The 26,443-nt window shown below is 42.0% G+C and overlaps 1 protein-coding gene across 4 annotated transcripts in view; it reads right to left on the bottom strand.

Annotated features, from left to right (window-relative positions):
* The window catches only part of LOC117250110 (vang-like protein 1), a 70,333-nt gene that overhangs the window by 17,675 nt on the left and 26,215 nt on the right, over positions 1 to 26,443 (bottom strand). For 3 of the 4 annotated variants that reach the window (XM_033616123.2, XM_033616122.2, XM_033616124.2), the window contains 3 exons: positions 23,555 to 23,681; positions 1,568 to 1,999; positions 844 to 1,019 (listed from right to left, as the gene is read on the bottom strand). In XM_033616123.2, the coding sequence (XP_033472014.1) occupies positions 844 to 1,019; positions 1,568 to 1,999; positions 23,555 to 23,681 (735 nt within the window). Of the gene's footprint in view, positions 1 to 843; positions 1,020 to 1,567; positions 2,000 to 12,716; positions 12,900 to 23,554; positions 23,682 to 26,443 lie in introns of those variants that run through there. The other variant, XM_033616125.2, reaches the window with a different exon arrangement.

Raw genomic sequence — 26,443 nt, 5'->3', positions numbered from 1 at the left:
TGCATGCAGCTCTACGATTGAATAAAGTTTTCCCCATTTTAAACACAAAAAAAGGACAAGAAAAATCAATAAATCATTAAGTGGTGGTCAATGTTGATATTGTGGCAGTCTCCACAAAAAAATAACGAATGGGAAAGACTGCAGGAATAGCTGAATGTAGCAGTTTAGGTTTACTTTCTGAAAAAAATACTCATTCTAAAAAAATACTCATTCTATTGTACATGTACATTTAAGTAAGGAAGTAAAGGTTATTTAATACAGCACCTTTTACAGAGCAAGGTCACAAAGTGCTTCACTGGAATAAAACGGTTAAAAATGAGATCAGAAAAACAGTTATTGGTTTTTTTTGTACCGCTAAAATAAAAGTCAGAAAGACTGGCTGACACGTAATGTGCATTGTTTTTGGAAATATGCCTCATGATACGCAGTCTTTAAAAGTGTATGATTCAACCTTTTCCGACAGTCTACTGTTAAAAAAGTAAACAAAAATCACAATTAATCGTGACATCGAATTGCAATGCAAACTGAATAAGCACCAGTATTATGAAAGTATCAAATCAAGAGGTAAACATATTGCCCCAGCCCTTCCAATTACTCACTAGAGTACCAAATACAGATTAATCCAAGGCTACAAATAGTCCCAGACAAATGCACTGTTATCTCCTGTTACAGTACCATTTGCTAAAACTACAGTGACCAGCTGTTTTAGGAAACTTCTGAGCCTTGATAGGTAATGCTAACCCCCTATAACAGGACCAAGCATTAACACAAATCACTGAACACATCTGCCGTGTTTGCAATAGATAGCTGAAACCAGAAGTTTCATTAGAAGTTGAAACTCACCTGAGCTGTCCCAGGTTGTAGTGCCTGATCTCGCCATCAGTGGAGCGCGTGACGCACACAGAGAAACACGGCTGAAGCTGCCGCAGTTCCAGCAGAACAATGGCCAGGTAGTGGATGAAGAGCAAAGCGTCCACCAGTGACACGGCGTACTGCACAATGCCCTGGTAGTTCTCGTCCTGTTGACAATGAATTTATAAGGAGTCATTTGTAGCTTTTAATTACATATTTTAAGTATACACACACACAAAACAGAAAATATAGACTATATTCAAATGCAGTAATTATGTGCACAGAGACAAAGTGCATAAAATACTCCCGCAGGGATAAAGTGAGGAGATCATACACATGTTAGACAAGATGTAGAGCATATTAATATTTAGATATATTTCAAAGGATTGCAAGCTCCTAGACCCCCTATTTCTCTCTGCGTGTTTTGTGTTTTCATACATGCATTCTGAATGAGAGACCAACAGGGATTTTAAATTATGACTCACACAGTAAACACACAGTGTTGTGGAAACCAAATATCTGTGTTTTGAGTTCCTTGAGGCATTAATATGAATGTGTCTGCACTATATGAGACCTCTCCCACTGCTATTGGAAACATGTGTTTGTGTGTGTGCGTCTGGAGACTTGAATTTCCATGTATATTTTTAGTTAGTGTGCACTTACAAGCAATGAGAGCTATTATATGTCAGGCCTGCATTCCCTTCGCTGAACTCACCTGTGAGTCAAGTATTCTGACTCCGTAGAACAGCCAATAGGAGACCACGAAGAGCAGCACCAGCACGGCAAGCAGTGCCCGGAACACAAAGACCCGTGGGAGGCCAGCCCGTGGCGGCCTGAAGAAGAGTGCCCAGACGGCCAGCAGCAGTATGAGCAGCTTGAAGGCCACGGAGATGAAGAGGCCCTCGCAGGCCGTGCCGCAGCTCTGCAGCTTCTCCGGCCAGAGGAGGTGGGGGAGCACCAGGAAGGCCAGCGGCGTCAGGAAAACCAGCAGGCCCAGGATCACGGCCAGGGTCAGCGTGAAATAGCGGCGGCAATCGAGCCCCACGCTGTCCTCCAGGTCCTTGGTGATGCGGACGATGTCCTCCTGAGAGAGGCTGTGCTCCGATGTGCCTGTGACGGCTGTGGTGGTCTCGCCCCAGTTGTCATCCTGGAAATACGAAGAGGAGGGAACAAAGAAGCATTTAAGATAGAGGTTTCATATTCTATCATTTCTCATTTCTTGATCCTCGCTGTTTCTATCCAGTGAGGATCATTTCTTGATCTTCACTGGATAGAAACAGATCTGGTCTGCCGTCATTAAGGACCTGTAATTCTCATCAATTTTACATTCAACATGTAGGTGTTAATGATCACATTCTACACCTCTTCATGCAGCTGTGTGGGTCATATGCATATCTGTCATATACATTTTTCTCATGTATGTATGTAGATGTATGTGCATGATTTATTCCCTTTCCCTTCCAAATGCATACTAATACTTGTTCCCATAAGATAATAACTTGTTCCCACAAGATAATTAACTTCTATGCACAAGTCATGTGGGAATTTTAGGGTCTTGGTACATTCAGTATTTTATTTTGTGTTTGTCATGTGAGATCAGCTTATCCACAAACGTCATAAGAATCTGATGATCTCTCAGATGATCTTACTACAAAAGTGCTTCCTCATATCACAGATTTCCTTACGTCTCCAGTAGAAGGAAGAATGAAAGGAACTGAGATGCACCACCTGACTTCAGTGAGTCTGCAAATGCACAATAACAAAACAACAATGGTAGAGTGGGGTTTGATCCCAATATAGCTACTCAGCTCAGGGGGGAAATGTGAGAGACTGCATCAGAGGATTGAAAATATTAGGAGAGAAAGGTTTTATCTGAACTCCTCCTGGAACCCTGTTTGGTATCTAACACTGGCTAACATTTTCCTATAGCTGGGGCTCCTCGTGTGAAGCTGCATTATTTTTTGCTTTTGACGTCAGCTCGACAAAAGCATGGGAGGTTATTTCCAAGCACGTGAGAAAGAATGGATTCGAAGATAGGAAGTGGAAAAAGTAAACAGAGCGAGCTGCCAACTGGGCTAAACGCTGACGTCTGGTTCTGACTGCATCCGCAGATAATGAAGGTCAGCGGTGTCGCAGCGGAGCGGCTAGAACGAGAAAGATAAGAACTCTTTACACAGCAGTCATAACAAGCTGCTCTGTGAGCGGCTGAGTGCTGCGCCTGCCAGCGACGAGAGGACTGATAATGAACTGCCATCAGCTACAAGAACAATTAATAACCAGAGTCACCGTTACCAAAATGCAATGTGAATCCTGTTTTAAGGGTTGTATCAATGACATTCGCTCCACACTGGCAGAGAGGAGATGCATTATGATCACTTTAGGCTGAGGGGGTTGGAGGGGTGGAGGAGGAGGGTGGTGCACTGGGACTGAGAACATCCCACTGGCCTCAGGGGTTAAAACAGCAGAGAGTGAGATGAAGCAGAACAATGGGAGGACCCAGGCAGTATGCTCAGGTTGTCTTTGAAGCCAGAACGAAGCTATATTCACATACTAATAATAGGATTCTCACTACTATACAGAAAATCAATACTGCAAACACTCATATACTGGATGGGCAGAAAATAAGAGTAAATTCATGTTTGCTCTGCAATTTTTTCCAACATCTTAAAGGCATTATTAAAGCTGGCGAGACTTAATGTCAAAGTGAAAAGCAGTTTAAAAAAAAATTCCAATTATATCACAACAAAAATCGATGAAATCCAGAAAGCCTTAAACATGATGCAACATTTTCTATTCATGGCAGCACCGTCTTTCACGGGAGACGACATGTTAACTGTTGACTTGTCGGTGTAGGATTCCACGGACAGCCCCTTGAAATGAGGTCCAGCACTGAGAACTGTCTCAGTTTCATCTGACCTCTGACATGACAATGCGGTTATAAAATACCCATCTCACTGTCTGCACGGCTGTAGAACGAGCCAAACATCACGAGTGACCGATCTCATGAGCTGTAAGGCAGACGGAGGAATGCATGACTTGGGTTCAAAAGGTCAGAGAGTAAAGATGTTAAGATGTCTCCGCGGGGACATGACCTGACATTTGGGTGTGCTGGAGGGGACAGTGTCTGCATCTTATCCATTCATGCAAGTAAAAGTAGACAAACAACAAAAACAACAACAAAAAGATTTTAAGTCCAACTGATCACGATTCAATCAGAAGATAATTCCCTGCAGTATGACTTTAATGTAGAGAAGAGATTTTATATCAAGTATTTATTTGTCTGTAGTGACAGCACTGAGCCCTCTGTACATTACTCTGTGACACCATATGTTACGCCATGTCATGACACAAATAACTGAGTAACACACAGACTGCTGGAGTTAAAGGTTTACTCTTTGCTGTGAGTTTTGACAGTCTGGTCATTAACCATCACCACAACTGAAAGAGAGACAGGTATCGCTAGCTAAACCCCCTTCTTTGAATAATGCAGGCAGCAAGAATGTGTGGGAGCTGTCGATAACTCAGTAGGTGTTGGGAGCAAGTGAAGCAAGGCTAACTAGCTTCCACTATTCAGGTGGAAGCTATACATGAGACCAACAACAGTTCATCCAAAGTAGGCTCTTATTATCACACCCCCTTTTTAGTGGAAACAATCCAGAATCCACGTAGACAACAGCAGTGTAAAACAGAGCAAGTTGAAACACGGCTCCAAATTTCTACTGTTAACAAAACCTGTTTAAATTAATAACGATATGCCGGAGAGTTGCTGTGTATGTGGTTTTGCCAACAGTAAATTAAAATAAGCTGTTCTCCTGCCATGTTCTCAAAAAGATCCTGGTAGAGCTTAATGGCTCTGAGACTAGCATCACGTCATCACCAAGGCCGCGCCCCACTCTCATAAAAAGAGAAACAGGAAAATGCAGAATAAAGTCATTGCGTCAAAGGTTAACAGAGACTTTCACACTGAGGTTTAAGGCAAATAAGATACGTGAATATTCATTGTCAGTGTGGTAAATCACTACATGATGCTGGTGACAGTTACGACTGATGGATGGCTTGAGTCGGTGGCTGCTGCTGTAACGTTACAGTCATATAGTACAGCAGCGTCTGACTGCCATCCCCAGCTAAATCTCAGCTTAGATCAATCAGTTGGCTATTAACAGGTTGATTATTGACAGGCAACACTTGGTACAGATGTGGCCACTGTGTCGGGTCATTAATCCACCTGGTCGGAGAACGACTGAAGGGACGTGATCGACCTAAGGTATCGCATATGCACAGTCAAGGTTGCTAAACAGTTATTAGACATGTCTATAAAACAAACATTTGTTTGACAGGAAATAAATACACACAGAAATTTGAAATCATAATCCAGACACATGTCAAATTGCATTAACATTAACAGGATCTTTGGCTTTTTATCCCCAAAAAAGGGATGCAGCCTAGGGGTGGGCAATATATATCGTTAACGATAATAGCGTCATTGTTGTTTTAACGATGTGCAAATTTACGTTATCGAGTGTGCAAATGACTTCACAAAAACAACTGAAAACACGTTGAAAGGTTGAAACCCCACACATTCACTGAACAAGAGTTACGTAACTTGCGTGCAGCAGCACGCCGCAGTACGCCTAGGTGGTCACATGATCTCTCACTGGCACCTTCCCGGCAGGTCAGCCTGCTGCTAAATAAACATTAGCAAGACAACACTGGGACAACACATCCGCCCACGGATGCTCCAGCAGCTTCGGAAGACGTGGGTCAACTGTAGTGATAGGTCCCAGCCTGTCAGGCTAAAGTTCGCAGTACCGGAAGACTGTCTACGGAGCTACCTAGCCTAGCCACAGTTAGCTAAACAAAGCGGCAACATGGCACAGTTTCAAGTCTTCCCGCCGGAAAAGTTCACCTTCAAGGCTGAAGACTGGCCTAAATGGATTAAACGCTTCGACAGCTTCCGCATTGCTTCTGGATTGGAGACACAAGCAGAAGAGAATCGCAGGATTGTGATCTTTGAGAGAGTAAAGTTTAATCAGCGGCTTCAAGAAACGGGCGAGACGGCCGACAGTTTGATTACGGCACTGCACTGCCTGGCGGAGCATTGCGGTTACGGGTCTCTACATGATGAGATGGTGAGGGACAGGCTTGTGGTGAGTCTGCAGGACAAACGCCTATCTGAACAGTTGCAAATGGACCCGGAATTGACGCTACAAAAGGCCGTCACCAGAGTCAAAAAAAGCGAGCAGGTAAAAAAGCAGCAAGAAATGTTAAGAACATTTTTCCATTAATATCATCCATGAGAAACAATTAATGAGCTATAACTCAGGCTGTTAAAAACACATATTTAAAAGAATATCATCTAATTATCGTTATCGTCAAAATCCCCCAAAATATTGAGATATTATTTTTTGTCCATATCGCACACCCCTAATGCAGCCTTGATGTTTTGCAAAGTACCCCATGTGCCGGTCTGATGTTTAGTTGCCACTAGCTATAGTTAGCCTAACTGGCTAGCTTCCAAGCACAAAGCAAACAAAAAGACAAACAGTTAAGTTCTGCTAGCGATTTGAGACTAACGTATGCTTGTTGCTTCAATGTCTACGCTCCATGACGTGCACTGGTCAGGAGTGCATCCCCAAGCAACACCAGCCTACAGATGTCAGTCAGACACAATCTTGGGAAATGCCCACTCAGAAGTTAAAAGTATAGACACTTTTTCCTCAGGTATGCCCAATATCCTCTTTTGAAAAATAAAATAAAATATGCATAATAGCTGTAGTATCATTATAGTTTATAATTCTTTACACACAAAGTGAGGACAACACAAATTTCACTACAACTACATATCATTGGATCAGCTCTGCAAGTTTATGTGTTTAACTTGAGAATCAGAGGAGATTAATTGAATCTGACAGATTAAAAAAAAAAAAATCGAATAACATAATGCAACAAACATACACAGAAACAAACAAACATAACTCATGCATATTTCAGTCCGGTCACTTGGAGTGGAGATTGCTTTTGAAACCGAACAGTGAAAGCCACTTCATTAATAATGCACGAGGCGGACTGAAGAGGCCTTCAGCCTCTCCACAGAGAGTTACGCAACAGGCCTTTTACTCACATGAAGCAATTATCCCCCAAAGAGAACAAAAGTAAGCAAAACCTCATTATTTTCTTTCTGTATTAGCAGAGATAAGTGCTCCACAAAAGGCGAGCCATGAGCCTCCGTTACATGCAGATTCACAAATCATCAGGGATGACAACTAGCATGCCTAAGCAGTTACACAGCAGCGCCGGAGATATTTTGTTTTAACAAAGTCCTTTTACATGCTGTAATGTTTTAATGTCAAATACATAAATTAATATCTGAGTGAGTAAATAAAGGAACAGCTGATCCACATGGTGTCGAGTTCAGTGCATCTTGATTGTTGACAGATTCTCAAATTGTAATCCTGTCTGACCACCGTCTCGCTGGTGAAGACAAGCATGCTCTGTGTGTGTGTGTGTGTGTGTGTGTGTGTGTGTGAGAGAGAGAAAATCAATAGGCATTAGTTGTAAGGAAGAGTGTGTCTCTGACCACAGTGTACCTCGAGAACACCCATGGGAGACATGAGTCACAGCTTCTCATGCCTACACTCATCAACACTCATCGCTCGCCGCCCCTGTTTCATACCTCTGAATCACACGCTGCTTAAGGACTCTTTTAACAAGTATATCACCAGTTTCACACAACAAGGAAAACACATCAGGGTGAAACTGAGTGATGCGGCAACTAGAGCTGAAATGATTTGTTACATGGCAGAAATGTAGATGTCAAAAATGACAAAAATCCAGTGGTTCCAGCTTCTCAGTTGTGAATATTTTGTGGTTTTCTGAGTCATCTGTGATTGCAACTTTAATATCTTGCGGTTTTGGACTGTTAGTCTTAGAAAACAAGACATTTCTAGACATTACCACAGAACCTGGGAACTTGTGATGGACATTTTTCTGCATTTTGCCGACATTCTAGAGAACAAATAATTGCCCAATTTATCAAGTAAATAATTAGTTCATTAATCAACAAAAGAAAATAATAATTAGCTCAGCCTGGTCTAACTCTCACTCACGTCAAAATACGCCACTTAGGCAGTGTCACTCCTTTAGCATTTGTGTGAGATGCACCGGGCAGGAAAGAGCAGGAAAGTTCACTTAGTGTGGGCTTGAGGGAGGTGGATGGATCAAACAAGCGCAGGACTTTGACCCAGGAGACCAGCTGCTTTTAACCAACATCTGTGATCTTTTCCTGACCAAAACCAAGTAGTTTTGTGGCCTACACTTAACTGAAGACCCCTTCTTACTGCCTACCCCTTCTGTTTCAAGATACAATGCAAAAGGCTGCGCCAGACATCATTATAGTAACGCAGAGGCTCCTGCCCAAGCAGCGAAATATGACGATTAAGGATGAGATCACACTGATTAGCTGCAGCCAGAGACGCAACCTTCTCCGACACACTGCCACCTTTCCAGCAAATCACACAGATGAGATGTCGAGATGAGTCCTGGTTTTCCAGTACTCCACTTCAATCAAACTAATTCAATTTGAAGGAGACTGTTAGCTGAGCTTAGCATGAAAAGTTAGCATCAAAGACAGTAGCAGGAAAAAGCAGCACGCCCGGCTCCGTCAGATGTTAAAAACTCTATCAAAGCGTCTCTAAATTTCACTGACTAACACATTATTAAGGCAGTGGCACCCCCAGAAATGTCCCATAGAGGTGGCCAGATGGGGCCGCTGAAAAGTATATAGGCCAGTTGAAATGTATGTCAATATGTAGAGTTAAGAAAGTGCATACTGATATACTTTGGTTTCTTATTTTACAGTCCTACTTTGCTCATCTGCTCTGTATCTACAAGCCCTGACTCAATGCTAAGGAAATTTGGGCCATTGTTGTTGTTGGATCCTTACTACTCTACCTGGGCTTTCCCTCAGCCAGCAGGACTAAAAATAGACATTAGTGACCCACATTTCATCACGGGATTAACCAACCACCACAGGCTGATCTGGTTCAGTACCAGCAGCCTTGCAGGAGGCCCAGTCCCATTCATCACATGATAACAGGTGAAACAGAGAGGCGCAGCAGAGAGGGAGGGAACAAAAAGGAGAAGGCCAGCAGAAATGCTCTGTAACAAGACAGCCAATTAAAGGAGAAGGACTGATCCTGAATGGGAGGGAAAGTAAGGCCAGAGGCAGTTCAAGGGCCAGAGAGGATTACCACACACAAGTGAAATCCTTCGCTCACCACTACATATGCGTCATGAATATACGCACCTAAACTAAACACCTGTCAGGTCTACTCTTGTTCTACGTCTGCAGTGATTTATTCAAACCAGACAAGGTTTTACAAGCAATTCCTCTGATCTGGGAGGAGCTGAGGCATTACGGGTGAGACTAAACAGCTGAAAAATGGAAACATCTGATATGACGTGTTCTGACATACCACTAAACATGAGAAGAGGAGAGGAGAAGAGATTCCATACAGTAGCCCCCTTCACAGAAATACTTTGACATTTAGGGAAATGCATTTTATCATATTTTTGCCTCGAGTTAGATAAGAAGATTAAGACTTCTCTCATGTCTGTCTCATCTCTATGAAATATAAAGCTAGAGCCTGGATAAGGCGAGGTTAGCTTAGCATAAAGACTGGAACAGAGACTATAAAAAGATTGGTAATGCATCTCCCCTTCTTCCAACTGTTCAAACATGAAGCCAAAATTTACAGATATGGCCACTGCCATCTTGCATTTTTGGAGCCAGAGTCTGCACAGTAGTGATAAATATCTCCAGACCATAGCTGTATATCTAATAATGCACAGACATGTCTATGGTAGCTATCAATCTTTCTCATCTTACTCTTGGCAAGAAAAACACCTAACTATTTCCTGAGTTTTCAAACTATTCCTTTAATAGTGAATGAAGCACAGTAAGCATCAACACTCAATCTTCACACTGATAAACTGATAGTTTAGCACTGCAGTCACCTGCAAAACCAAAACTCGAGGGAGAAAACCAAAGCATGTCTAAAAGGAGCAGTAATCTAGTACCGTGGCAAGCATCCGTAACAGCAACATGTGCCTCCAACTCTTGAGGAAAGGAGGAAAGGACACGGCATCATTAAAAACAGTTGAGCAGAGCAGTCACAAAAGCACGGCGAGAGCGGTCAGATAAGACGCAGAATGTGCCATCAAAGTATTTCTTTGATGAAATGTTGGCGAGGCTGGAAACTAATTGCTGCAACATGATACAGGAGCTGCTGAGCTTTAAACACATCCAGCAAGGCATTCGAACTGCACACAGGCACTTGTTCGGATGCATCGTATTGCGTTACAGGACTGCTTGTCGGGATTGGAGGGATTTCCTGATGGTATGGGCCCTCACTCAAAAGGCCTTTAGGGTGTTTTGGATGATAAATTATGACGGTAGCAGCTGTTTTTGCCTAAAATACCACAATTGCTTGCAATATTTTATTCTGGTCCGAGGTGTAATAACAACTCATTCTGTGGTTAAACCAACATATTTTGCACATACCGACCTGCAAAAATTCTTCAGAACTACAATTACCAGCTAACCAGTCTCATTTCTGTCCACTGACAAACACAAATACCAGGCCAAAAAGATGCTCAAACAGCACTGTCTGTGTGTGTTTGCAGGTATATATAGCACACTGGCTATGGACACTAACAGCCTGCATGCATCTACAAAGCTTTCAACTGAGTATTTTCTGCATTCTTTCTCCGCCAGAGTATAAATAACAGCTATTGTCTCTCGCAGTAAATCAAATATCCACTAAAAGCCTGTTTTCTATAAGTGGGCTGCAAACAAAGCCCCTCGCTCAGAGCACGAACAAGTGCACTCTGCTCACTCCTGGGAGGCGAGATGTGTAAAATATAGCAACATGCATTTCCAAAGAGCTCTTCATAGCCATTTAAAACCACCTTTGTTCAAACCGTGGACAGCGTGCAAGGCTGCCAAGAACTTGTCAGGACAAGGAAGGAAAGCACTTCAAAAAGTTTCCTCGACTAATTTGCAGGATAGAGGAGTGATGATGAGACAATGGGAGACTGACAGCTGAGCAGCGCTTGGTAAAGAGGTAAATTGCAGTATGGCTGAGATGGATTATTTACAGAAATGTCAGGTAACCACGTGGGGAACAGAGAACTTCTAATTTAGCAAAGCCCAGAATGTGCTGTAACAATTATGTGGTATTAGAGTGAGGACTGATGCACTAACCTGGGCCAGTACTTGTCAATCTTTGCAGACTTACACTCAAGAAGAACTTACTGAGGAGTTAAAATACAGTTTGCTAAGTGTTTAGAATAAGACAAATTTAACAAGAGGCTTGAAGTGTGGGAGCACTTTTTAAAAGCAGCTCTTAAGTGACCACTTGATTAATCACATGTGTGCTCAGAGCAGGAAGAGCCAAACTTGCATTTTATTTAGTGATGTCAATCTGCATGAACTTTGTTCTGGTAATGTTGGTATTTTCCAACACATACCCTATTTTCCCATGTTTCTGTGTCTAAGTGACTAATGGAGACAACATTTTTTTTATCGGTACAGTACTGAGTGAGAGAGCAACAGCCAGCAGTGGTGAATCCAGCTGCATTGAGCACCGTCAATTTACATCCACTAAAAGTGCTTGTTTTGCCACTGACAGGCTCAAATCATTATTTATGTAGTGACAACATTCTGGAAAGGATCCCCACACAGATAGACCTTTTTGTTATAAAGTAAGATCCTTTTTGTTTGACCAGAACCAGCCCCAAGATCATTATCGCCAAACACACCAGACTGGGTGAATTAAATGTTTAATTCAACCAAACTAGAGTTGGTGATTGTTGGAACAGTGGAGAGATGAACAAAGGTGTTTTTTGTGAGTTTTGTTTTGCTTCTGTAGGCTTTAAATGGAGTGTATTCGAGTGTTATTTTGAATGTTTATATAAATAGAGTCTGGTGGGTTTGATATTTCTGGTTCAACAAAATCGATCTTACACTTTATCAAAAAGGTCTATCTCTGTAGGGATCCTTTCCATAATGTTGTCAGACACTTAGTACAACATTCTGAGCCTGTCAGTGGCAAAAACAATCAACATAAATTGACAGTGCTCAGTTGCCCGCAGCCTCTAGCGCTCAATACCGGACCACTTTCAAAACCTGCTGACAAAATGGACAGGATATGTCACCAAGACTTTTAAAAAGGCACCTGCCTCTCAGAGAACATTTACTGCATAGCAATTAAAGATGCATTTCAGATGTAACTTTGTTCAGAAGAATTACAATACTAGTACCTCCTTTCCACAGCAGCAGCATCCTGAGGTGCTGCTACATGTAACGCTATAGCACAAACAAGCACAGACCACTCCGTTTTGACTACCATGGTGAAAACTGACATTTAGGGCATGAAATTTTATCAAAAAATGAATATAACGAGGCTGTAACATGACAACGCCGAGTTTTCATTCTTGGTTATTAGCAGACAGCAGCAGAACGACTCTGGTAAACAACAACAAGAGAGAGCAAGAAAGCACAGCCAGTACCAGAGTATTTTAACTATTTCAAATATTTCTGAATGGAAATATGTCAATAAATCAATCTTTTAAACAACCCTGGGCCACTGTGCACTGTGAAAACTCACAAGCTCCAACATGTATTCACACATATATACACACACATACATATAAAGCAGAGTTTATGCATGAGCAGGCCTGCATAATGAGTCACACAACCCAGTGCAACAGTGAGCATTACACAAGACATCCTCACGTGTTTATGTAAAGTACATATTGTAGCGTCACCATGTAACAGCCACAGAGGCACCTCTCTGTCTTACCTGGCTTGGTTTGCTCCCTGGTCCAGAGCTGGCCACTGGAGGTGAGTTAGTGTTAGAGTCTTCCTCTATGGTCGTAACAATCACTTCCTTTATCTCCTCTACATTCTCGCAAACCTCAAGCACCTGCAACACTTCGTCTCCTGCCTCCATCACTGTTGGCGACTGCATCCTGAAATCCTCACCAAACTTTAGCTCAGTCCAGCTCGCTCAAACATTGTCTCTGCGCTCAGCGGCTACTGATCCATCCCAGAGTGTGTTTGTGTGAGTGTGTGTTTGACCTCCCCGACTCTCTCTTGATCTGCAGCCCAGCCCTGCTTTATCCGTCTTTATACAGAAATCTCTCCCATCATGCCTCAGGAGGTATTGTATGGGACTGGGCGCCCACTTGCCACATAATGTAAGGGGCTTTAAGGAGAAAGGCAGAGAGGGAGAGAAAGCGAAGAGCAGGAGAGAGGAAGATGAGTTGTTGGTGATGGTGGAGGGGTGGGGGGTGATGAGATGATCACATGGGATGTCCTGACAGCAGCGGGGACGGAGGGGGGGATAACAGGATGGATGGATAGATAGAGAAGGAGTGGACAGGGGAACAGGGAAGTGGAGGAGTATAGTAAATAAACATCCAGTCCAGTTTGGAGAGTAAACAACACAAATTAGGTGCCATCTCTACCCTCCAAAAGATGTGTTTCTCCCATCCTCTTCCTCACTCTCTCTCTCCCTCCTCCCTTCCCTTTTATCCTTCTTCCCCTCAAGGCATCCTCTCTCATTCTCTGCTCGTCTCTTGCCTCAGCGCCACTCTCAATCCATTGCTTCTGACCCAGTGAGCACTGTGGTGTCGCCGCTCTGCCACTGGCATGTGTGTGAATGTGTGTGTAGGGAAGGTACGTCAAAACCTGTTCACCCAACCAACTGTTCAACAACCTGACAGTGTGTCTTAAAAGGATAAGTACGGCACATACTTTTACTTTGTCTCAATCCCACATATGGTGTCCTGCTATTGAAAATACTCACTAGAACAAATGTGTGTAAATCCGCAGCTAAAAAATAGTCCCTAACAAATGCACTATTTCCTCCTGTTTGACTAACTCTTGCAAACTACAGTGCCCAGCTGTTTTAGAAAATGATTTAAATTTTTTGGGGAGAAATTTAAGTATATATTAAGTATAAGCTTTGGTTTTAAATGGGGTTTGTTGACAGTGAGAAAAAAATATAGAATGACACAAGCACTGTCACATCAGTATTTAAAACACAGATATATTTTTGGCATTGACCAATAGCAACCTCTTTTGTCTGTGTATTCACCAAAGAAAAATTTGCAGACAGTTGTTAGACAGGAGTCAATAGTGCAAATACGTCTTTTGACTGAACCGCGTATATTGATTGTCACTTCGGTAACCAAGCTGTCAAGATACTGAACTAACAGTTAGCTCTGAAAGCTTTTGTCCAGAGGAGCTATTGTGACTGATGGTGCATTCCATTTGCACTGGGAAGTCGAATTTCCCAGTTCTCAGTTAGAAATTTCAACTGGAGCGCCAACTCGAAAAGTCAGAGGAACCTAGGGCTGGGTGATATGACCAAAATCTCATATCCCGATATAGGTCATTTCATATCCTGATAACGATACCTATCCCAATATAGCACATGTTAATCCAATGAATAAAAAGTTGTGTCCCTGCCCCCCCAATGGCATAAATGTGCCTCTGTGTGTGCTTTTACATAGCATGCAGGGGTTCCAGATTCAGAGATGTGATGGATATCAGACTGATCAGAGCTTTAAACTCTGCCATGAGGGAGTACAAAAACGTTACTAGGATGAGGGGAGGACATTTCTCCTCGTTTGATAACATTATGACGAGTTGGGCAACCGACTCATTTTAAAGAGGACGAGAGAAAAGAGAGAGCGAGCAGCTGTGGTTGAACAAGCTAGAGAGTGAGTGAGCTGGTGAATCAGATCAATTAAATGTCCAAATGACGAAAAATGTTGCCGTAAAAAGTGTAATTTGCGTCACAACGATATAAATGTCAGAGCAAACTATGAAATGATAGACATTTTTCTCTCATCGCGCGATATATATCGTCATATCGCACCGCCCTAGAGGAACCTCACCAATCCTGACCTCAAAATCCAAGATGACTGCTTTGCACATCAACAGCAGTGAAAGCTGTTGTAATATACTGTTTTTTAGCACTTTTCTAGCACTACTGTCCAACTTAAATCTATGGACATGTTGCTACAGTGTGTGTATGCACGAAATACGCAAGTGGTATTGCTAACAACGCTGCTGCTGGTATTAGTATTTCGTTTTGTTAACTGGAACAAAGTTAACTCGGGTGTTATGTCATTCCCTACTCTGACTTCCGAGGTAAATTTAAGGCAGCAAGACGAACATGTTAGCAGTTAGCTCACCAGTTACAATACTTAACCAGCCAACCAGTTCTTGATAAGTGATCTTTTCTAAGTTCTTTCCTTCACAATTTATATGGCCTATGATTTCACTATAGCACAGCTCCGAATTAAAAACTGCTCTAAATAACCAAAGCAAAGCAAAGACTGTGCTGATCTTACCTCTAGTCTTTTGCTATAACGTTTTTGAAGTGGTATTAAACTTGTGCAATTGCCCAGTGGTCCAGGGATTAAGACCCCAACGCCCCCTGTTCTAGTCCATTGATTGCATGTGACTCCCGATTTCTGTCTCTCTGTTTAGTCCCTGTCATCCCTTTACTGTCGACTCACAAATAAGGCATAAAGCAATCAACCCCCTCCAAAAAACACCTTCTCCAAATCTACCTCGGTAAACTGTTAAGAATGTCTTCCCTCCTCTCTCTGGCTGTGCCCACCCATAGAGCTTGCAGCCTGGCCATGGCACGCATCTTACGACAAGCACAGACACACACACACAAAGCACCGGGATAACCGTGAAGCTCCACAGGATTCCGTCTGACTGAGCCAGGAAGAACTCACCGCGGGGAAGAGATGCCAAACATGAACGCAAGTGCTCTGCCTCTTCCAAGAACCCGACATGGCTGCCTGTGTGCCCCACGGAGCTACCTGCGCCGTGGTCTGCCAGGGAATGCCATGAGTGGTGCTGCTTTACCATACTGAGGTCCAGCTTGAGTAGGCGAGCAGCTGAGATCACAAAGCAGCTGAGCTTAATTGGGTTGAATGAATTGAGCTGCAGCGAGGACAAGAGGAAGGTGAAACAGTGGGAGGTGGAGGGATGCAAGTCGAGGGAGGATGGGGAAGAAGAGAGATGCAACTTCAAAGAATACCTAGCAGCAGTATTTTGTTTAACTTAGCAAACACTGCAGTCAAAGCATGTCTATGGTTCTTTTTTCTCAGCATCAGTTTGCTGTCTGTGCTAAGCACTGATAGGCACATAACAAGAACTCTATGTGAAGATATCGTAAACCGTTAAATGTCTTAAATTTGGAAGAAGGCTGGTTGTGCAATCACATGCCAGCTATGCTAATTAGACAGGTTTAAGTGCTGTTAGAGCCAAACTGTCATTCACTACTTCCTTTAGAAAGCACCTGATTTCTGCACATGAACACAAGACCTGGCGAACACAGGGGCAAAACGGTTCCTTCTCTAAACCACACATAAACATCTAAAAATAAACCCAGCTCCACTTTCTCGCTCCACTTGTTGGAATAGGAAGGCGCTAATTCTCAAAGAATGCTTTACGGTTTCAAACATATCACATTTCTCCTGTTTGACACCTCATACAATGCTCCTCCACATCACACTCTTAAGCTGCAAAGCTGCCATGCTACTCTGACCTGAGCTACTCCAAACCACCTCTCACTATCCACGCCAATATCCAGTTTCATACAAGAATAACACCAGGATATAGCAACTCAATTACTCACATAATTTAGTGTCAGTACACCAACAGAAGTTCCATACATGAGTCCAGGCTATACTCACCTCCATCATCCTTTACAAACACCCAGCTGGCAAAATACAGCAGAGGCAGACTCGCCACACACATCTGATATGATTCGTTCCCACCTTGAGATTTCGCTGCTGAACGAGCACCTGAAAGTGTATTTTTCACATTCACACATTAGCATACAGCCTGGAGCTTTGGCCTGCCTCCTGAAATTGGAGCAACCTGCTGAAAGGGCTCTGTTCAAACATATCAAGCTATCTTGGAGGTGTATTTACAAGCAGCGATGAAATCCAATTGCAGGTACAAAAAGTGTGTACTTCACAAGGTGCAAAAATGAGGAAAAAAAAAAAAACTTTTAAAATGGGCATTTTTATAATTTACAGTTTGCACCAGAGCTGAAAGTGCAAAAATTTGGGAGATACACTTATTTGCTTTATTGCCCAGAGGTAGATTTAAGCCTGTCTACAGGTATAAACACATTAAATTTAAGACCTTCTCAGACCTGTCTAATACCCCCTTAAATGAAATTTAAGACCAAACTTGTGATGAAAATACACATCAAAAGTGTGTTTCCAAGTAAACAGTCCCGGTCAGTCCCAGTCTGATCTAAATGCATAGAGGGGAAAATATGGACACTGCACACATACAAGTGTTGTGTTGAAGTCTGTTACCCCATCACATTATGTTTTCCTCCTGTTAAAATAATGTAACGTCATCACTAGAAACTCTTGCAGTGATGTGACTAACAAACATTTAAGACTCATTCAATCTGAATATAAGACAATACGTAACACTTTTAAGGCCTTTTTGTTAGTAAATTTGTATTTAAGACATTTTAAGACTTTTTAGAAATCTGTGGCCATCCTGTTCTGTCCACACAATATGAAGCTGGTTAGCCTAGCTTAGCATAAAGACTGGGAACAGGGTGAAGCATCTAGCCTGGTTCTGTCAAAAGATTATAAAACTCTTCAATAAAAATGATGCCAACACTAAAATTACAAAAATCATCACTGTTTTTTTAAATAGCATTTTTCTCTTAAGTTACTTAGCCATTAAGCTAACATTAGCTAGCATTAGCTCACTAACAATGTTAAGTAATAACTAAGTGTCAACTTGTTGGGAAGTAATGGTGTAAACATTGGCTGATTTAGGATGTCAAGGGAAATAAACTGATTTGTAGCACACTTTTATTTAAATGTTTGGCCGTGGGGGAAGGTATCAAGTATTTTCAAATCAAAAGTTTCAAGTCCATGTGAAGTCATGCATCACTGGTGTTCAAGTCCAAGTTGAGTTGCAAGTCTTTTTTTAATTTTGTCAAGTTGAGTCCACACCTCTGCTACAACTTACAACTATACCATGAGCAAGTTTGCAATTTGTTTTATATAAACTGGTAGTAGTATGTTATTCTAAGGATATATTCAGTATTGTAGTGTTCATATTTTAGTATATTTAGAGAGTATTACAGTATATTCTTATGTTGTGTATTCTCTCTCTCTCTGTATAAATATAAATTTTATATATATATATATATATATATATATATATATATATATATATATATATATACAGTACAGGCCAAAAGTTTGGACACACCTTCTCATTCAATGCGTTTTCTTTATTTTCATGACTATTTACATTGTAGATTCTCACTGAAGGCATCAAAACTATGAATGAACACATGTGGAGTTATGTACTTAACAAAAAAAGGTGAAATAACTGAAAACATGTTTTATATTCTAGTTTCTTCAAAATAGCCACCCTTTGCTCTGATTACTGCTTTGCACACTCTTGGCATTCTCTCCATGAGCTTCAAGAGGTAGTCACCTGAAATGCTTTCCACTTCACAGGTGTGCCTTATCAGGGTTAATTCGTGGAATTTCTTGCTTTATCAATGGGGTTGGGACCATCAGTTGTGTTGTGCAGAAGTCAGGTTAATACACAGCCGACAGCCCTATTGGACAACTGTTAAAATTCATATTATGGCAAGAACCAATCAGCTAACTAAAGAAAAATGAGTGGCCATCATTACTTTAAGAAATGAAGGTCAGTCAGTCCGGAAAATTGCAAAAACTTTAAATGTGTCCCCAAGTGGAGTCGCAAAAACCATCAAGCGCTACAACGAAACTGGCACACATGAGGACCGACCCAGGAAAGGAAGACCAAGAGTCACCTCTGCTTCTGAGGATAAGTTCATCCGAGTCACCAGCCTCAGAAATCGCAAGTTAACAGCAGCTCAGATCAGAGACCAGATGAATGCCACACAGAGTTCTAGCAGCAGACCCATCTCTAGAACAACTGTTAAGAGGAGACTGCGCGAATCAGGCCTTCATGGTCAAATAGCTGCTAGGAAACCACTGCTAAGGAGAGGCAACAAGCAGAAGAGATTTGTTTGGGCCAAGAAACACAAGGAATGGACATTAGACCAGTGGAAATCTGTGCTTTGGTCTGATGAGTCCAAATTTGAGATCTTTGGTTCCAACCGCCGTGTCTTTGTGAGACGCAGAAAAGGTGAACGGATGGATTCCACACGCCTGGTTCCCACTGTGAAGCATGGAGGAGGAGGTGTGATGGTGTGGGGGTGTTTTGCTGGTGACACTGTTGGGGATTTATTCAAAATTGAAGGCACACTGAACCAGCATGGCTACCACAGCATCCTGCAGCGACATGCCATCCCATCTGGTTTGCGTTTAGTTGGACGATCATTTATTTTTCAACAGGACAATGTCCCCAAACACACCTCCAGGCTGTGTAAGGGCTATTTGACCAAGAAGGAGAGTGATGGAGTGCTGTGGCAGAGGACCTGGCCTCCACAGTCACCGGACCTGAACCCAATCCAGATGGTTTGGGGTGAGCTGGACCGCAGAGTGAAGGCAAAGGGGCCAACAAGTGCTAAACACCTCTGGGAACTCCTTCAAGACTGTTGGAAAACCATTTCAGGTGACTACCTCTTGAAGCTCATGGAGAGAATGCCAAGAGTGTGCAAAGCAGTAATCAGAGCAAAAGGTGTCTATTTTGAAGAAACTAGAATATAAAACATGTTTTCAGTTACACATTTTTTTGTTAAGTACATAACTCCACATGTGTTCATTCATAGTTTTGATGCCTTCAGTGAGAATCTACAATGTAAATAGTCATGAAAATAAAGAAAACGCATTGAATGAGAAGGTGTGTCCAAACTTTTGGCCTGTACTGTATATATATATCTTATACTTACAGAGTGTGCTAAGGTTTTATTATTTTTATTTTTCTATTGATATATTTCTCTCTCTATCTGTCTATCTATCTAGTCATTAGTTATATCAACTTTTGGCTCCAGCCTCATGTTTAACATACAGATATGAGGCAATAATGCAAATAAATGTCAAAATATTCCTATAAATGTGCTTCACAGCTGCTCTGCTACATCTTCTACATCTTGTGAAAGCTTGTAGCCAAGTGAAAAGATTTACACATATAAACACCATGTCTCCAGAGCAGGCTGTAAACAGTTCTCTGGCTGCTGTGGTGTTAATCTCAAATCTCCAGTCGCGTTTTCCGACACATTTCCATGTGAAGCAGCCCCTCTTCTTTTATAATTCCTGTGGTGAGGCATCGCAGACACATCACAGCCATGAGAAACTTTTGTGCTGGATTGTGAGGACATCCCTGCCCGGAGCGATGTGCTGCTCCATCAGCCAAAACTCTGATTAAGTCCCGACACTGGAGTAATGAGCGCAGCGCTGAACAGTTAGACTCTGAGACGAGGCTGACACACACAGACACAAAACACTCACACACAGGAGCATATGTGAAACCAGAGCGCACAAGCACACAGACACACAGGGATTTGTGCTGAGCCTCTCTCTCAGTAGAATTGGTAGCCCTGATTACTCAAACTAAAGCCAAACACTACCCGCCCTGTCAGCGGCACCACTGCAGGCCACGGCATGAATAAGACATGAAGAGCAAAATACTAAGGATGGCTGTGCTCTGTGGCAAATCCTGTCGTGTTAAAATTAGACACAAAAAAAAACAAAACAGTCACACACACACACACACGGGCACTGCTAACGAGTCTTGCCACAAGGGAAAGTGAGCGCCAAGTAGGTCAGTAAATGATGGTGAACGTTGGAGCGTCTGGGTGTGTTTGTGTTTGTCATCTTTTCCCTTCAGCGGGTTAAGCCGAGCACTTGATGAAGGCCACTGTGCCAGACAGTTGTTTGGCTAAAAGAGCGGGTCAGTCTTGGGTAAGCAAAAGCTGTCTGTGTGCTGAAATCTCATCTTTCATTAAATGCATTCGACTCTTGCCAGCAAGTGTTGAAATTCCTGCTTTGAAAGCACGCCGGAAGAAGAACTGTGCACATTTCACTCCTTTACATAACAGACGGCCAATCAACTGCTCATCCAAATGCCATGAAACTCTACTCTTAGTTATCTGAGAGCACCTAGACAGGCAGTACTAGAAAACGGTAGAGATAGGAATGTCACAATGACTTCCTTTGTTGGACGATATATTGTCCCAGAAATAATAGCAATAAACAGTATTATTGTCAATTTGAGACATTCCTATGCCATTGATACGACAATGTATATGTAAAACTATAGTACCTTCATAGAAGTAGCCCAAAAGTACTCAATCTAAGACTTGCAAAATCTGGCCAACAAATAAATAACCAGGTGATACCTCTTGCGACTAATAAGCTGCGGGAACACCGCCGTTACCTCCATGGTCTGGCCGGTGTGCAGCAGTCAGCTCTCGGGAATGGGGAGCCTGGGAGCCAGGTGAATTTACAGAGTGGAGGATGAAGTTGTTGGAGGATAAAAGCACAAATGATGGACTTTTTCCACTTGTTGCTAGGGGTTTGTAAGCTAACAACTATCAGGACTGTGCCTCTTCCACTCCCAAAGTGCAGCTGCAGGCGGTAAGCTACATTGTGTTGTTTTTGAAGTGTCATTTTATTTTTCTTCGGACTCACACAAGTAGGAAGGGTGGAGAGAAAAAGGGGAGAATTGCTGCACCTAAGTCTCATCAAGGTCAGGAAAACCCTGCTGTTCATTCTGGCTTCATGTTGGCTAACATGTTGGTGACATTCTTTTGGAAACAAACACGCATGTAAACACAACAGGCAAGATCAAGGTCAGCAAAAAGATTGAGGTCATGTCATATATCATACCACGAGTTGATAGCACAGTTACCATGTAGATAAAGGTTATTCTGATATGGAAAACAGATGTGAATGGAAGTTCTGGGTTTGCAACCAAGCCATGAATAAGTTGATACCTTTGACAAGCCGACAGAATACACACAAAGAGAACACACAGGCAGCATATGTGTGTCAGTTGGGGAAGACGAAAGCTCCCTCTGAGGAAACTTTGTCAGCTCAGAAAGCCACAGCTCAACAGTCACAACAACCTTTAATGTAAAGAGCTGCTGTGGATGAAACATCAGTGGTGAGGTGATACTCTGGCTTCTTAACTTCCAGTTTGGTCATGTGTGAGACAAAACAGGGTTAGGCTACTTTAAATCCAACAGAAAACCGATTGGAGATGCTTATTGTTAAAACCTGCTGTAAACTCTGTCGATAAACAAGGGAAAAACCACAAACTATGCTTATTACCATCAAATAATGGCTTACAGTCTCAAACACCAGCAATTAGACCCATCCAACAAGTAGCGAGGCACTCAGAGAAACACTTCTGCAGGTAACTGCAACCTTACTAAACATTGTTTGCAGCTATAATAACGTATTAAGGACATGAACTGATGAACATTAACTTTTCCAGGTGATTTATCTTTGTGGTTGTAAACAGTTCACACCTTAGGATTTACACACACAAGACTAAGGACGTTTGTTTTTTAATTTATAATTTAGGCTATTTAATAAAATTCATTTGCATTTCTCCTCCTTGAGTCTTTGCTCAAAAATACCACACAAAACTTTAGGTTACAAATTGGCCCTCACTCATTTTCTTTCTACTGTGACTACTTTGGACCATGGAGTCTTGTATCCCTCAGGTGCTACCACGAATTTCACGTCTTAACATGCCAACTCGCAGCCAACCTGCCCGGCTAATACAGTGCTATCTGATCGCCTTTTATTTGTTCTGCCTTTTATCTGACTCCAAGGAACATAATCACACGGCTGTCTGCTATATGAAATGAAAATGAGTCAGGCGACTGTCTATCTATCTGTCTTCAGCAACAGGAGTGAACCAACTGCCAAACACACTCTGTTACATGTTCAGCAAATACTGGAGTTGTTATTTAACACGTGCTAAAGGCAAAATGATTTTTATTGGAATTGTCCTACCTTATATTTCTCTTTTATCAAATAATCCATCACATAATCCATTTATTGAGCCGGCGGTCACTGACAGTCAGCATGATTTCTCAGTGTATAGTTTGAATTTTGACTGACAGTAAAAAACAGCTAAGCTGCTGTTTTTGCTCGGTCTGATCCATTTTGGTGGGGGCAACGAATGTAATCTCCCCACCTTGCATTGGACCGGATAATTTATTGCCCTGCTCTCTGCAGTAAATTACAACATAACAAAAGCAAAACTAAGTTGTAATGACCAGAGAAGCAACTTGCTGCATTCATATCCTGTAGCAGACATTTATTTGTCGTACATTTCCTGAAAGTGACAGCCCTAACCTTGCCAAAAGTGGACTGGCCCTTCTGGCTTTTGCCCTCAAATACCAGATGGCCTGTCCCAGCCAAGGCTGATGAACACAATTATCATTCCAACTCATTTTGACGAGTGACTGATAAATCTCCTGTACTCTAAATCCCTTATAAATCAGACTAGCAGAGATATCCTGTTTTGTATTAGTGGGCTCCATAAAGCAATGAGTAGCATGCTGTTCAGCGATGGTGAATGACAGTGTTTCTTTCTGTGAAATCATGTCAAAGACTCTAGAGTGGATGCAGGATAGCATTAAAGTGATGGTGCAGTGTTCAGCCCTACCTGGACCTGCTCACCCCGAACAGCAGAGTCACCCAGCAGCGGCTCTGCAGGCGGCGTGTTAATTGTTACAGACTTTTCTGAGCGGGTGTCTTTACTGCGGGACTTGTGGCGGTCCCGGCTTCTCTCCCTGTGAAACAAAGAAAAAAGCAAAATTCATTGTTAGTGTTGTTCGAAAGAACTACTAGTACACAAGCTTAAAATCTAACAAGTTTATATGTGAAGTTTAATTTACTCATCACAAGGAGGCCATCACAATTTTCCAGAGGTCAAGATGCACTTTCAGATGTCTTAAACCCTAAAAATATTTAGTTAACCATTTATGAAAACTAAAACAAACAGCCAATATTCGTATTTAAGAAGTTGAAGATAGATTTTTTGAGGATTTCTGCATTAAAAAATGACAATTGATGATTACACTTGTCTGTCGATGGATTGATTGTTTCAGCTCTGGAGAAAACTGCTGGCTCTGAAGGTGCTTTCCAATGCTAAAATTAATACCAGGTCCTAAGAGCTATTTGGTTTTTGGCACTTTACCTATACTAGAAGCTAAAACTCAGGATAAATCATTTGTGTGTATTTCCTCAGTCTTTGCACTAGGGATTGGAAGAACCAATTTCAAATTGTCCAGCCCATCTCAATCGTATGCCTCTGAGCTTATCAATTCCTTTTATCAATGCCATTATGTTTTTTTGACAGTTACACATTGCAAAACAATGTGCAGATATCAAACTCAAGCATCTACACTGCTGGAAAGCTACAACAAGAAGGAGTCTTGGCAGAGAGGAAGAAAAGCTCCAAAGCATGGCTTCATTTCACAACGACAGATGACAGCAGTGCTGCTTGTAATGTCTATAAAATGAAGAATTCTCATCTCTACTTTAGACTTTGTTTCCATTCCAAAAAGAACCCAGTGTAACCCCTGATGACGTAACGACTCTGACTTTTTTATTTGTCCTATTTTACAGCAAAAGAGCTTAGCAGACACCAAGTAAGTCTCTGAGATAAGTATGCTGAGAGACACACAGAATTACATACATGAACATACTGTACTCTACACACAAATAGAGCAGGGACAATGTGAAAGCAGCTGGCTGCTGTTTGAGTCAGATAAGAGCAGAGCAGCTCACTATGTGAAGGTGGAGAAATTGAACTGCGTTTGTTTCAGTCTCCATCTAATTTCCGATGTCTGAAACAGTGTGAACTCTGCCCCACATAAACCCCTCCCTCTGCATCCTTCCTTAATCTATCCACTCCCCCTCCATCACTGCATCACTCTCCACAAGGCCCTCTGTCGCCAACATATGAGCTCCATTAGCCACACTGACCCCCTGCACTTACAGCCCTAATCCTGCATCACACATGAACGGCGGGTATCCACATCCTCCGCCCAGCATCACCATTGCCACATGGCATAGTGCCCACTCTGCAGCTCCATTACCACAGAAAAAGCTCAACGGCCGCAGTTAATCCCTCATCAGTTTCCCTCCCCCTCCAGCTGCTGACATCTTGGACACAGTACATACAGTATTTTATAGATTTAGCAGAACGTGCACATCAAAATGTGGTTGTATTTCCCAGGTGCTGTGTCTGAGAGCTGTTGGAGAGCACTCAGACTGAATGAGAGACAGACAGACACTGGAGCCAAGGCTGTCAGATCTCATATAGATATTACATGCTGAAGATGCTGTGAAGAGATTACTGGACAAACACAGTGGACATCAGGGGAATGAAAGAGACGTCATGCAGTTGTTTTTCAGTTGCACTATTGAAGACAAAGGACATTTCTAGATGTGGTTTGTTAAATGCAAATCAAGTTTCCTGCTGTCTCAAGTCTTGTTGTTTCATGGTAATCACCTCTTTTGTACGTGTGACGTTAGAACAGAAGTGTAACAAATCTAATTTCCACAACATTCTTTCTCTATTAAGACACTCAAGCACAGAATGTTGTCTTTTCTGTTTAAAGCTGTTGTGTTTGTTTACACATCCAGCAAATACAGAACATAAGCATTAAGTTACTGTTTTGGCCATGTGACCAATATAAGTCCAATATCAACTTCCTTTTCGCTCTGTTTAGGTCTCTACCACCTCCTGAGGACGGATCAGGCTCTTTAGTGAGCTAGCTTAACCAGCTAGTTGCTAACTTTCTCTGTCTGCTGTAAATGTACATTTTCATCAGAGCTTTTTCAATGAAGACAGATGCCTACTGTGCCTAGAGAGGACGCTGATGAGAGCTGTAAGACTAAACTAAAACATAAAAGCTGCTGGCCCTAAAACCAAAACAGTGAGCTGAAAGGGACTAACATGCTCAGTAGAGCTGACTGCAGAGACAGGTTATTATGATAAAGTTAAATGAAGTTTTGTTATTATAAACTTTACTAAAGTAGTTGTAAAAAAGTTACAGTGCGGTTATAATAAAATTAAATAAAGTACTGTTGGAATAAAGTTTAGTAAAGTACTGTCATAATGAAGTTAGATAAAGTATTGTATCAATTGAATAAATCAAAGTGGAACCACTGGTGCTTTTATTCTGAAACACCCGACTCGTCTCAGGATGGAAGTGTTGATGTTTTTGCTGTCAACACTTTGATGTTGGCAGTTCGCAGGAAGTTAAACCATTACAGCAGCACTGTTACATAAGTGTTACTCACTGTGTTCATATATTAATAACATTTGCAAGTCACACTGGTCGCACCATGGTTGCAAAATGTGACTGAGTAGTCGTTGTCTGGAGTCCTGCAGATATAAAAATATACCCCTCGCCTAACACATTATCGCCCAGGAGATGGTGGTTTTGATGGGTGGGAAATTGTGCATGACACATCATGTTGGTGCCAGTGGTTAAAAAAAAGATCTTACAAAGTCTTAAGTCTTACAAAAAAACGCCGGTGA

Source organism: Epinephelus lanceolatus, chromosome 24 (genome assembly GCF_041903045.1).
Source record: "Epinephelus lanceolatus isolate andai-2023 chromosome 24, ASM4190304v1, whole genome shotgun sequence".
NCBI classification, from domain to species: domain Eukaryota; kingdom Metazoa; phylum Chordata; class Actinopteri; order Perciformes; family Serranidae; genus Epinephelus; species Epinephelus lanceolatus.
Note: the sequence above shows the minus strand (reverse complement) of the source record. Positions and strands in the feature narration are given on the sequence as shown.